Source organism: Lepidochelys olivacea (genome assembly GCF_965140295.1).
Source record: "Lepidochelys olivacea isolate rLepOli2 genome assembly, chromosome: 18".
Classification (NCBI taxonomy): domain Eukaryota; kingdom Metazoa; phylum Chordata; order Testudines; family Cheloniidae; genus Lepidochelys; species Lepidochelys olivacea.
Genome location: NC_140428.1, coordinates 18,172,910 through 18,185,969, shown reverse-complemented (window position 1 = coordinate 18,185,969; position 13,060 = coordinate 18,172,910). Strand labels below are relative to the sequence as shown.

The following is a 13,060-nucleotide window of genomic DNA, read 5'->3' as shown; positions in this document are numbered from 1 at the left end:
GATTGTCTGTTAGTTTGCACAGCCCCTACCACAAAGGGACCCTAATCCCTCTTTCCTCCTCCTTCTCCCCTCCGTTGCAACACAAATAGAACCTTTAAGCGGATGTTTCAGAGGTGCTGAGTACCCCCAGGTCCCCTTTACTTCAGCGGCAATTGTGGGTACTTGGCACATTTTGAAAATCATGCCACTAGTCTAGATAGCTATAAAATCAATCTCTCTCTCTCTCTCTCTCTCTCTCTCTCTCTGTGTATAATATATATCAAGGGCCACATTTTAAAGTCAGCGGGTATCTTGTCTAAGCATGAATTGCAGGGTTTGGCCCTAAATAAATTTGGCTACAGCATGATAAGCAATCACAGGTTCAGGAATAGTCTTCTCTGAGGGCCAGATTTTGATGCCCTTGTGCAGAATAGCACCCCATTCCACAAGTAGTCACACTGATTTCCGTGTAACTGCTATGGTGACAGGTGCTGCTCAGCATGGGTCAGGGCATCCGACTCTGGCCCTAAGAAAATGTGTGGGGTGCACACACAAGCATATATATGGTATAAAACATTTGTTTGTTTTTTTTCTTAGACTAGTGGCATGATTTTTCTTAGAGATCTGAAGTTTTCAATTTTCATTAAAAGCCAGAATACTTAAGTATGATTGTCAAATTAGATGCCTTAGGAAAATACTGCTTTATCATGAATTCACCCTTCAGCCTTGTGCATACAACACAAGAGCCCATAAAAATTACTCCATTTACAGATTTGCAGGGGAGAGCTAAGCTCCGACACACAACGTTCTCTTCTAATCTTACTGAGTGGGTTCTTGTGGAACAGATAAAGCTGGAGCAGGGGAGTGGATTTCTGAGGGAATTGGATTTCCCAGCCTAATCTAAAATGAATTTGTTTAATCATATTAAAAAGACAATCAATTATTGAAAAGAATCTCCCTACAAATTATGTATATATTTATAAATATTTACGTAATTATCACTGTTATTTGTTAGTGTGTGTATAATGTAGTTGTATACATACACACACAATGTGTGTGTATGTAACAATGCATAAATATATTTGTATGTGTGTGTAATAATATATATATATATATATATATATATATATATGAACTTCATTAAAATTACAAAGCCAAGCCCTCAAAAGTTAGGAAATGCCAGAATTAAGGGTGACTGTGCATCTTTAAATCAGCCCCCTTGTGCTGTGCTTTATGATAGTAGGTGAGAGTGTAATTAAAGACTATTTCTCCCCCCGCCCCCCAAAACCTCTCCTTCATTCTGTGCACAGGATGGCGGGTGCTCACTTAATGAGCAGCTATTCAATAGTTTTCCTCCTCATTCTTCAGTGTGTGGCCCTGGATCTTATTTGCTCCACACAGATCAAACCCTGTTCTGAAGAATTATTAATGCCCTCGTGGGCTTTTCTGTGACACTCATCACTATGGTATCTGAGTGCGTCACAAATGCTAATGCATTTATTTTCACAGCACCCTTGTGAGTTGAAGGGGTATTATTCCTGGTTTACAGGTGGGGGAGCTGAGACAGAGATTAAGGTCCAAAGTATCCACTAATTTTGGGTGCCCAATTTGAGATGCCTCAGACCTGATTCTCTTATTTAATGCATAAGCCCCTTTGTTTTCAGTTTAAACCATTTTTTTACCAAAAAATTTCCCGGTTTTACGAAAAGCATTATTCAGTTTTTCCCGATTTTCACCCTACTTTTGTATCATTCAAATGTATAAAAATAACTTGTTTCATTAGATCTCATGCAGTGTATTGTATTTTTCTATGTTTTACAATAATATGTTAGTCTGTGTGTATATGCAAAGCTGCCTGTTGAAGTAAGGCTCTGTATTAGTCTCTAGAAGATACACACAATAAACAACCAGGCACACACGCAAGCTCTGAAGTGCGTGTGCATCTGAATGTTCTGATGAATCTCACGGTCACCACGTACACATTTCAAGCTGCTAGCAGATAACTGTTTAAAGATTTGACAGTAAAATGGGAAGAAAACAGAATACATTTCAGAACATAAGGAAGTATTAGAAAGTTTTAAAAAAACAAACAGAAGAGAAGGGTGGAATTTATGAGCAGCAAATGGTGTGGCCCAGTTATTAAATGTAAATATTTACAGGCTAATAGTTCTAAATCTACAACAGTAAACTTTATTAAAAGGAAAGGTTTTATTTGGGGATTAGAGAGATTATTTTCTTAAACTCAGAGGTGGCCTTGTGTTTTGAGTTCTGTTTTAGTTCTGTAGCAAACCACATTGCTTAATGGAATTCAAAGTATTACTTTACTGAATACTTTCCCTCCCCATCTTTCCATCCACCAAAATAAACCCAGAAAAATTGAGGTTTTTGCACTGATTTTTCACCTGTTTTTGTTGTGATAGTAAACACTGACATTCCCAGGAAGAATTAGCTAAAATAAAAACTGAAAACAAAGGGCCCTATTAATACACCATTCCAAGCTCCCACTGACTTCAGCTGTGCAACTGAGCCCAGGGTCACAAAATAGGCACCCCGAAAATGAAAAGCACACAATTAGTGACTACCTGTGAAAAGTGTAATTTTTTTCCCCTTTAAATTCCTTTCCCAACATGGCATAGGAAATCAGAGGCAGGGACAGAAGCCTGTTCTTGAGGGCAGCATTCAACTACCTTATCCATGACCCACACACACCCTTCCTGCGATCTCCTCCCTCCTTCAGGACCCAACGTCCAACTTGGGCAGCAACAGAAACCCTTCTGACTAGGGCTGGACTTGGCAGCTTGATTCGTGTTCTTTTAAGGTAGTTGGTTTTGTGCCTGTAAGAGAGGGCGGGGGTGCCTGCGTGTGAATGAGTGTGTATGAGAATTCCTGGCTGCAGCTGTAGCTGTTGGATTTACAGGGCCATGTTCTGCCTTCCCTCACCCTCTGGTGGCCCCACTGAGGCTAAAGGGTTATAAGAGGGGGCAGAACTTGGCCCGTCCTTATTAATGCTGTGAGGCTTGAATGTTCTTCCTTGCGGGACAAATCCTGACGACCTCACTCAGGCTGCCAACCTCAGGGTTTGTCCCTGTGTAGTTAGGGGTCCCTGGTTGTCCCGGCTGCACACGCACCGCTGGCCGGGGGATGCCGTTTGCACCCCGGGAGACGGGCTGGCTCCGAGGCTCGCCCCAGCAGCGGGATCTAAGGGCGCGGGTTGTGAACCCCCTGGGGGGGGCGGGGTTTGCCAGGACGGCGGGTAGCTCAGGGCAGCGGGCGCTGTGCCCCCCCCCCCGCCAGGCAGGCAGGCCACACGCAGCAGGGGGTTAGCAGGAGCCCCCTCCCCACGAAGGAGAAATCCTTGTTCTTCATCGCTGGGACGCCGCCCCTGGGGGCTGGGGCTGCGGGGCTCGTGCCCCCCGCGCCCAGGCATCTCTCGGGGCCGATTCCTGCTCCCCCATCCGGCCCGTGACACCCATTCGCCAGGGGCCGGGTCCCGGCGGGTGGTCACTGGAGGGTGAGGTCAGTGCACCCCTCCCGCCCCCCAGTCTCTTCCAAGGAACAAGCTGCATCCTTTCCATCTTCCCCCGCCCTGCAGCCTCTGTGCTCCGGGCCCCGAGGGACAGAGCAACTCGGGGGGCCGGGGGGGTGCGGGAATCTCTCTTCATCCCCTGCAGGGACCCGCTCGCTCCGCGGGGGCTCCCGGTGCGTGCCCCCCCCCAACCCTGCGATGTGTCAGCCGCCCGCGGCCAAGCTCTGAGCCCCTCCACTCCCGGAGCCGGGGGCTCAGCCCGGCCCTGGCCCAGCCGGAGGCGGGGTCCCTCCAACCCAGGCTGCTGCGGGAGAGAAGAGGCTCCGCCGGGGTGAACACGCCCCTCTCCCGGCACCGGGGCTGAATCCCCCAGCGGAGCGCACAGCCGGCAAGCGAGCCGGCGAGCCCAGGGCAGCCGAGCTCAGCCCCGCTCCCCGCCCGCACAGGGGCCCTCGGCCGGCCGGAGCCCCGGGGAGCCGAGCCTGGCGCAGGATGGTGCCGCTGGGGGCGGCCCGGGGGAGCCCCCTGGCGGATGCCGCGAAGCGCGCACGCTGGCGGCTGTCCAGGGTGCTGAACGGGGCGAGCCCCCGGGAGCCAACGCTGCCAGCCAGCCCGGCACGGGTCCCCCGTCTCCCTCGGGTGCGGCCCCCGCCTTCAGCGGCCCGCGGGCGAGGCCGCCAGCAGCTCGCCACCCCTCTCGCGGCCAGCTCAGGGGCGGGTGGCCCTGTGCCCCGGGAACGGGGCCTGGTGTGCGCTGCGACTCGCCACAGCGATGCTGAGCGAGCATTTAAACCCGGCCCGTGCCCCGAGGAGCCCCGTCTACTCTGCGTCGGAGTAATCTAGCGGCGGCTTTACCAACGAGAAAGGGGGAAGAGTTTTCCCCTCTCAAAAGCGCCGCTTTCACTGGTGTGAATCCGGAGTGGCTTCACCACCTCTTGGGGGAGCCACGCCAAATCGGCCCCGGGGGGAAATGAGAGCAGAGTCGGGCGCTGAGGCAGCCAGGGAAAGCGCAGGGTGACTTCCCCCAAGTAACCCAGCCCGGTTGTGCAAGTGGCACTTCGCGGGGGGCAGGAAACTGGTCCCCGGTCCCCAACGCCCCGCCCGAAGGGACTCGCTTCTCGCAGGCCTCCCGAGTGAAACGAGCGATTTAAACAAAACATTTATTGATACACGCCAGGGCCCCCCGCAGTAGGCTGGGGCGGGGGGCGGGGGCGGTCAGCTGTTCTCGTCCCAACACCATCGCTGTTCAATAACAATCTGTCCAACGCGAATACATCCACCAGACAACCGCTCTGTCTAGGCGTGGCACACGTGTTCCGCTCGGGAGGGGTTAAGTTACCAGTCCGCCCAAAAGAGGCTCCAAAAATTCGTGGGAGGCTGGTGGGAAGCTCTGGATTCAGCTTCTCGATCTCCTCTTCCAGTAACCTAAAGCCAAGGGGGAAGGAGACACAGTGAGCACCGCGTTCGGACTCTCGGCTTATCTTCAGGGCTAGAGCAGCTCTGTCTCGGGTTTCTGACCTGTCCCCAAGCGGCTGGACAGCTGTTTGCTTGGCCTACGGCTAATATCATGGAGCTGTAGGTATCCACTGTCCAGCCCTTTCCCCTCGAGCTTCGTCTGAAAGAATCCAGCCGGAGCCAAGGTCTGCCGCCCAAGGCAGAGGATGGGGAAGAATCTTGCAGAGCTACATAGGGCGGTATTGGGCCATCTCTGGCCATACAGTGATTGCCAGACGTGCCTCCTAAGCCTGGTGCTGTTTCCTGGCTAGGTGGGGAAGAACCCTAGACGCACAGGGGCTGAAGGCAGGCTAAGGGTTCTAGCTAAGACCTACGGGCTTTGTAGATGTTGCACCCAAGTCCTGTCTGAGAGCCGATCCTCTCGATCCTGGTCCCAAAACAGCCAGAGAAGTGTCGCATCCTCCTGGGAGAAGCAAGGAGATTCCTCCACTGACCCTCCACAGGATCCCGGGGCTGGAGCTGGGTAGCGTGGCTGCTCTCCGGCTCAGCAAGGTCCCAGCTAGGGTCGTCGTCTTCCGCCCCGTAGTCCAGATTCTCCAACTCCAGCAGCTCCCCTTCCTCCCCCTGCGTTTTCTCCTTCAGGAGCTCAAGGAGGTCCTAGAACAAGAGAGGAGAAGACCGTGATCAGCTCCCACGTAACTGACCAGGGCACCCAGTGTGTGTCCGTATCCCTGGGGCGGAGGAGAGGGGGCCTCCATCCGGACTTGTCCTCTCTCGGATTGAAAATCACATTGCTCAGAAGGGCTCTGCCCCCTGTCCTGCTTGTTAAGGGCTCCCTCATTTTAAGGTGCCCGGTGCTAACACCTTTACGCGGCCTCCGAGGCTGGGGCCAGAGACCCAGCTCCCCACCCCACCCCAGGCCAGCTGCAGCCTCTCCTCACCTGCAGGGCCTGGAGCTCCTGGCTGGTGTTTCCTGGGCAGCGGGTGCCCGCCTGCTGGCCCCTGCGGGATGAGAAGAAGCAGAGAGGCCCAACAGCACAGGGCTGCGCCTTTCATCCTGCCCGGTCCCTTGGGCTGCCTGCAGACCCGAGCGCCTTGGTTTGGGCTCGAACGGCTACTCGGGCTTCCTTTATATATATCCCCCCTTCACCTCCGGGCGGCTTCCTGCCAGAGCTCGGAATTCGGGCACTCAGCCCTGATAAGGGAACTGGCTGCAGCCAGCGGCACCCGAGGTCACCCTTTCGGAAACGGTGCGTGTCCCCCTCCTGGAGCCGCCGTCGGGATCCTGTTCCGCTGCAGCAGAGCCAAGCCGCGCCGGGGATCAGCGCATCTCAGATGCCTCCTTCGCAGTCCCGCTCTGGGCAGCGCAAGGAATGAAATGACCGCGTGGTCTTCCCTGTTCCTAGCAGTCGCCATTAGGCTAGCGCTTGATGGATCGCCTGGGGTCCCTTCAGTGCCTTGAGCGCGTCCTCCTGCCCCCCTCCCCTGATGGGGGGACACGATCCATTGCTCGCCCCCGCGAAGGGAACTCAACCCCCCTCTTGGGCCAGTCTGCAGCCGCCTGTATCTGGGGGAGGGGAGCAAAGGGGTGCAGAGAGGGTTTGGAACCGGTGTCTCTGCTCTGCTTGCAGCCGTCCTCACCGGCAGCGTTTGTGTCTCTTTCAGTTTGAGCTGTAAAATGAAAGGAGGAAAACAGACAAGTGTTAGGGAAGTCTCACTGCCTAAGTCTCCCCCGCCACTGGCAGACCCAGTGCCACTGACAGGGGTGTGGGGCTTGCCAGGCTCTGCCAAGTTACACTCTGGTCTGGGGGCTATTGGGGTTATTTACTCCCCCACAAGAGGTGCCAGCCAGCGGTGGCATTAGTTACCAGCTTGCCCTACTTTTTCCACTGGACGTACTGTGCTGCCCTGTTGGGCCTCTTGCAAGAGCATCACCACCTTTCTGTGGGCAGGGGCGCCCCCCATTACATGCCACCCAGGGGTGTCTGTGTAACAATCTTTCTGTCACACTATTTTCAAGGGTCTGCAGCCTTGTCTGCACTGGGAATTTGTCCTGATTTCAGCCACAGATGACCAGCAATTGGGGTAGCTCCCTTCATGTAGACAAGGAAAGCAGTGATTTCACACCCATGGAGTTTACTCCTGCTTGAAAGTGGGGTAAGTTGCACTGGTACAAATCACAGCTCCTTATTCATACCTAGATTTTGCACTGGGGCAGCTGCACCATTTGCTGGTCATCTATGGCTGAGATCAGGTCAAATTCCCAGTGCAGACAGGGACTCAGCTGCACTTCCCTTGTCTGTGCGTTTGTTTTAGTGCATCTAACGCCAGACTTTTTGGTGCTGTGGGAACTGATTGAGCCCCGGGTTTTGCTAGGACATGCTTTATTTTTCTTCCTCCACGTTAAAATGCTGCTTTCTCCAAGACCCCAGAGGATGGTGCAAACCTCCCTATGGAATTGTGTGCACACCAGTTCATCGCCATTTAAAATGTACCAGACTACGTGTGCTGTCAAGTACCAGCATTTCCAGTTTAGCCCCTTGATGTAAAACGGTTAGGTATTCCCCAGTGACTTTTGACAAACTAGACATCATATCTAGATGACGAGTGCAGGCCGGCCACCACTCACTCCCCATGTCTCGTCCTCCTGCCTGTAAATGATGGGGCACCGCGTCCTCCTCATCCCACATACCTGTATTCTAATGTGAGAAATTCCGAAGCAATGCTCATCCTTCATGGAAAGTCCAGCTGTTATGCTCGGCAGAAGAGGTCACTTTATTAATTATTAGTTTTAGGCAACAAGCTCTTGTATCATTGAACTGGTTACTGTAATGGATGGCCCGCCTTTCTGCAAGGTCTTCTAAGTTTTGCCTTGGGGCGTTGCTACTGTTTCTTATTAGCCTTAGCCAAACAAGTCCATCTAAAAATGACCAAAACCAAGTATAAAAGGGAGTAATTTCTTTGGTGCTGGGGCAAATCTCCATCCTCTGAAGCATCAGGGGTGGCCACGGCTGGAGATAGGATGTTGGCAGGGGAGGCGCCAGGGCTTTGAGGTGGGACTGAGAAGGCTGTAATACTTTGGTCTAATTTTCTTGGTTGGGTTGAGTATGAGGGTGCTGGGTAGAGGTGGTGGCCTGTGATATACAAAAGGTCAGCCTGGATGACCCAGTGGTCTCTTGTGGCCTCAAACTCTGACTCTAAATCCTGAGGGCCTCATTCAGTTTTCACGTAGTCCTTATGTCAATACAAGAAACAGAGGCCGTGTTCTCCAGCAGGGAGGGCCCTGGACTGGCAATCGGGAATCCTTGTTTCTGGCTTCTCTGCTGGTGACCTTGCCAGGTGACCTTGGGGAAGTCATTTCCCCTTTTCCCCCCTCCCACCCTTCCTGTCTTGTCAGTTTAGCCTGCGACCTTATACTGTTTGTACAGTGTCCAGTGGATTGGGTCCTGATCTCTGCTGAGGCCTTTAGATGCCATGGTAATAATACATCTCCCAGGGCCTGATCCAAAGCCCACTGAAGTCAATGGGAGACTTTCCGCTGAATTCAATGGCCTTTGGAGCAGGCCTTCAATGGGAATTTTGCATGAATAAGGATTTATCCCTATGGCAATAAAATCAGCAGATCTGCCTTGGACACGCAGCCACATGCTGGGAGGTATCAAGCACCTCTTAGGATCGGGGCCTCAGGGAGCAGACCCGTTGAGTAAGATGCTGCCATTGACGCTTTTGAGGCCAGTGGTCATTGTACTCCATTCCTAGCATTCTACAGAATGTGTTTTTCATCTTTAAAAAGAAGGGGGGCGGGGGGAAGGCACTTCTGGTCTTCTCAGCTATTTTCATACCTTCCGTATGGAAATTCATGCTCAGCTGCTTTGTTCAGTCTGCTCCAGCCAGATTGAAACGACAATGCTGCTAGAGCAACAAGCTTTTCCCATTAGCTGACTAGCAGGCTCACTTAAAAGCGTAGCTGTGAGCATTTAAATACTAATAGTAATAAGCAAGTTACCGAAAGGGCAAACGCATCCAGCGTGAGTCCTTGGGATTTAATGAGTGAGCATTGGATGTGATGTAAATTGTTCCCTGTGACATTTTGAAAAATAGCATTTTGAAATGATGAGACACAATGCCTAGGTGATAGGTTTAGCCGGTAACACAGCATCCTCTGCAGAATCCGAGTTCTTGTCCATTTCAGGTTCACACTTGTTTACCTTTTGTAGGATTCTGTTCAAAAGCAGGCCATTTCCAGTCCTAAACCACAGCAAAATAGATTCTGATCTCCATTACATCAGTGTAAATCTGGAGTAGCTTCGCTGACCCTGGGTGTACACCAGTGTGACGGAGACTGGAGATTGGCACAGGATGTTCAGGAAGTAAGCCTCTAGAATCTAGTGCTCGAGAGGAAAGGAGGCATCTGCCAGTAGATTTCTATTACCCCTGGCCAAGGTTTGAACTGGGCTAGATTCCACTGGGTCACAGATTTGGGTCTAAGGTTGTGATGAAGGGGAAATTACAAGTGTATTTGAACAGGTTCTCAGAGCCCCACTTAGCTCTCTGGGGCTGGGACAATTTTTGTTCTGTGTTAGTACAAAGCCCAGCACAATGGAGTCCTGGCCTATGATTGCAGCTCATTGGGCTGGATGAATGCACTATAAGGTGGGTAGAAAGCTGGCTAGATTGTTGGGCTCAACGGGTAGTGATCAATGGCTCCATGTCTAGTTGGCAGCCGGTGTCAAGTGGAGTGCCCCAGGGGTCGGTCCTGGGGCCGGTTTTGTTCAATATCTTCATAAATGATCTGGAGGATGGTGTGGATTGCACTCTCAGCAAATTTGCGGATGATACTAAACTGGGAGGAGTGGTAGATACGCTGGAGGGGAGGGATAGGATACAGAAGGACCTAGACAAATTGGAGGATTGGGCCAAAAGAAATCTGATGAGGTTCAATAAGGATAAGTGCAGGGTCCTGCACTTAGGACGGAAGAACCCAATGCACAGCTACAGACTAGGGACCGAATGGCTAGGCAGCAGTTCTGCGGAAAACGACCTAGGGGTGACAGTGGACGAGAAGCTGGATATGAGTCAGCAGTGTGCCCTTGTTGCCAAGAAGGCCAATGGCATTTTGGGATGTATAAGTAGGGGCATAGCGAGCAGATCGAGGGACGTGATCGTTCCCCTCTATTCGACATTGGTGAGGCCTCATCTGGAGTACTGTGTCCAGTTTTGGGCCCCACACTTCAAGAAGGATGTGGATAAATTGGAGAGAGTCCAGCGAAGGGCAACAAAAATGATTAGGGGACTGGAACACATGAGTTATGAGGAGAGGCTGAGGGAGCTGGGATTGTTTAGCCTGCAGAAGAGAAGAATGAGGGGGGATTTGATAGCTGCTTTCAACTACCTGAAAGGGGGTTCCAAAGAGGATGGCTCTAGACTGTTCTCAATGGTAGCAGATGACAGAACGAGGAGTAATGGTCTCAAGTTGCAGTGGGGGAGGTTTAGATTGGATATTAGGAAAAACTTTTTCACTAAGAGGGTGGTGAAATACTGGAATGCGTTACCTAGGGAGGTGGTAGAATCTCCTTCCTTAGAGGTTTTTAAGGTCAGGCTTGACAAAGCCCTGGCTGGGATGATTTAACTGGGAATTGGGGTTGGACTAGATGACCTTCTGGGGTCCCTTCCAACCCTGATATTCTATGATTCTGTGATTCATAGGCACTACTGCAATACAAATTATAACAATAATGTCATCACAAGCTAATGAGGCTCCACCATCTGTGACTAACTGACCTAGCACTGCTGAGAGACCTCAGATTGATTCATTTCCCAGGCCTGTCTCTTCTCCCAGGCATTGGAGGAACCAGCTAGCTGAGGAGGTTATTGAAGCTGGGATGTTTGTTGGTTTTTCTCAATTATCTGTGGAGCAATAAGAAGCCTGTTCTGTTCCTTTGTAATAGTTATGAGAATGCGACATGGTAAGAGTACCATGGGCTTGGATTGATTGAACGATGATAGCTTATATCAAAACCAAGACAATACATAAATGGAGAGTCCCAGCTGGTTCCTGATATGCACTGCATTGTCCTCATTAGAGCATCAGATCAGCATTAAATATGAGAAGTGGTGTTAGCTCGCTTCCCATCTCCCTCCCATCACACTCTTTATAACTCCAGATCTTCCCTCTCCTCTGGGCACACGCATGGAATCATTCAGCCTTCAAGGTCAAGAAATTCTCAGTAGCTAAGAGGAAAAGTGGCATCTGACCCAAACTCTTTAGGAACTTTGGGCCAGATTCTGAGTTCAGTTAAACCAGAGTCACTCCACTTACATGGTGGCTTTGCACTGGTATAACTTAGATCCAAATCTGCTCCTATTTTCTCTTCTGCCTCTGGAAAGCAGCATTTGAAGCAACGAGCTACTATGAGAGCATAATGGACCTTGAAGTGAAATAACTGATTTAAGAGAAAACAAAGAGCAGGCAAAACTTCTAAAAAACCCCTTGGGCCAGCATGAGCCTTCAGTTACTCCAGAACAGTTCCACTGAGTGAAACAAGCAAGAGCACAATGCTGCCTTTTCATGTTCAAAACCACAGTTGTTTTCACTAAAACCAGGTGAATAACATTAGAGCTCATCTGAACATTTGCCATCAATAACCGGTCTAGCTTATCCTGTTTCAGCTTTTGAATATCTGCTAGCAGGTAGCAATTTCCTTAATCGTATTTTTTTTTAATTTATTCGATTCGTGTTTTTTACTCTGTGGCTTGATAGCCATGGTTCAGTAGTCGAAACAGGAGTGGTATTACTGAGCCGTGAGATTGGTCAGATAGGTCACATGTTTAATTCCCATTGACTCTCCCTGTCCTGTCACTGGCAGGGTTTGTGTATTTTGGCAGTTTATTTTTGTCCCTCTGCTATTATTTGTGCAGGGTTCTGAGATGTTTCATGCAGGAGGCTGTAGAAGGGCAGAGGGCTGCTGTTGGTGCTCGAGCTGAGCAAATACCAGACTTCTCGGTTTGGGAGCTGAACTGAAAAATCTGGTTTGACTTGAACCAAACTTTTTTTTTTTAATTTCTTTTTGTCAAATGGGAAACACTTAATTGAAAAAAAAAATCCGTTGAAGGGTTCTGAGCTGACCCAAACAATTTTTTTCCCCCCAAGTATTTCAATTCATTTTGAGTCAACCAAAACCAATAGTTTTCCCAAGGTTTTTTTGTTTCGTTTGGGTGCATATCACCATTTCCTTGTGTGGGGTTGGTTTGTTTTGTCTTTCTGGTGTTTTTTGAACTGACCAGATTTGAAAGCATGAGGTTATTCCGAATCAAAGTCACAACAAAACACCGAGACTCCTTTTTTTATTTTATTTTTTTCCCACAACCAAAACTATTTGCCCAATTTGGGTCCAAAATCAGTGAATAGTTCTGAACCCTGAAAAATGCATTTTTTCAGTGACAAAACAATTAGTGGAAAAAAGCCTCACTCAGCTCTAGTTGTTACCAAGCATGGCTCCAGTCCTGCAACTGAACCCCTCTCGGGGACCCATTGACTTTGGTGCGGCTCCCTGAGGATGTACAGGTCTGCACACTCTAATCCAAGGGTCTGCAACATGGCATTCATGACTGAGGAATATGTCTCTATTCTGTCTAGATGCTGTTCTTCATTAGCTCCTCGAAAAGAAGGGCTGTAAAGGGGTCATCTAGTCTGCCCCCCTCTGCTGAGGCAGGATGAAATATGCCTAGACTATCCCTGACAAGTGCTGGTCTAACCAGTTCTTAAAAACCTCCAAGGACAGGGATTCATTCTACCACCTCCCTTGGTAATCTGTCGCAGTGCTTAAATATTAGAAAGAGTCAGAAAGCTTTTCCTACTATCCAATCTAAAATGCTGCAAATTAAGCTGATTACTTCTTGTCCTACCTTCAGTGGACATGGAGAACAATTGATCACCATTTCCTTTATAACAACCTCTTCCATATTTAAAGACTATGCCCCACCTCAGCCTTCTCTGTTTATGTACTACAGTTATTGCAGCATTCAGTCACTCTGAACCTGAGCTGCCATTAGCCATGCTGAGATTGCCCTGATTTTTGATTGCTGTAATGAAATGGTGAG

General features: G+C 50.0%; 1 protein-coding gene across 1 annotated transcript; it reads right to left on the bottom strand.

The window, feature by feature from the left end:
• Positions 1–4,651: 4,651 nt before the first annotated feature.
• LOC311533051 (natriuretic peptides B-like) lies at positions 4,652–6,090 on the bottom strand. The gene is given in 4 exon segments (XM_084652130.1): positions 4,652–4,930; positions 5,335–5,617; positions 5,902–5,926; positions 5,928–6,090. Coding segments are annotated over 4 exon segments (426 nt in total). The 5' UTR covers positions 6,017–6,090; the 3' UTR covers positions 4,652–4,901.
• Positions 6,091–13,060: the final 6,970 nt, after the last annotated feature.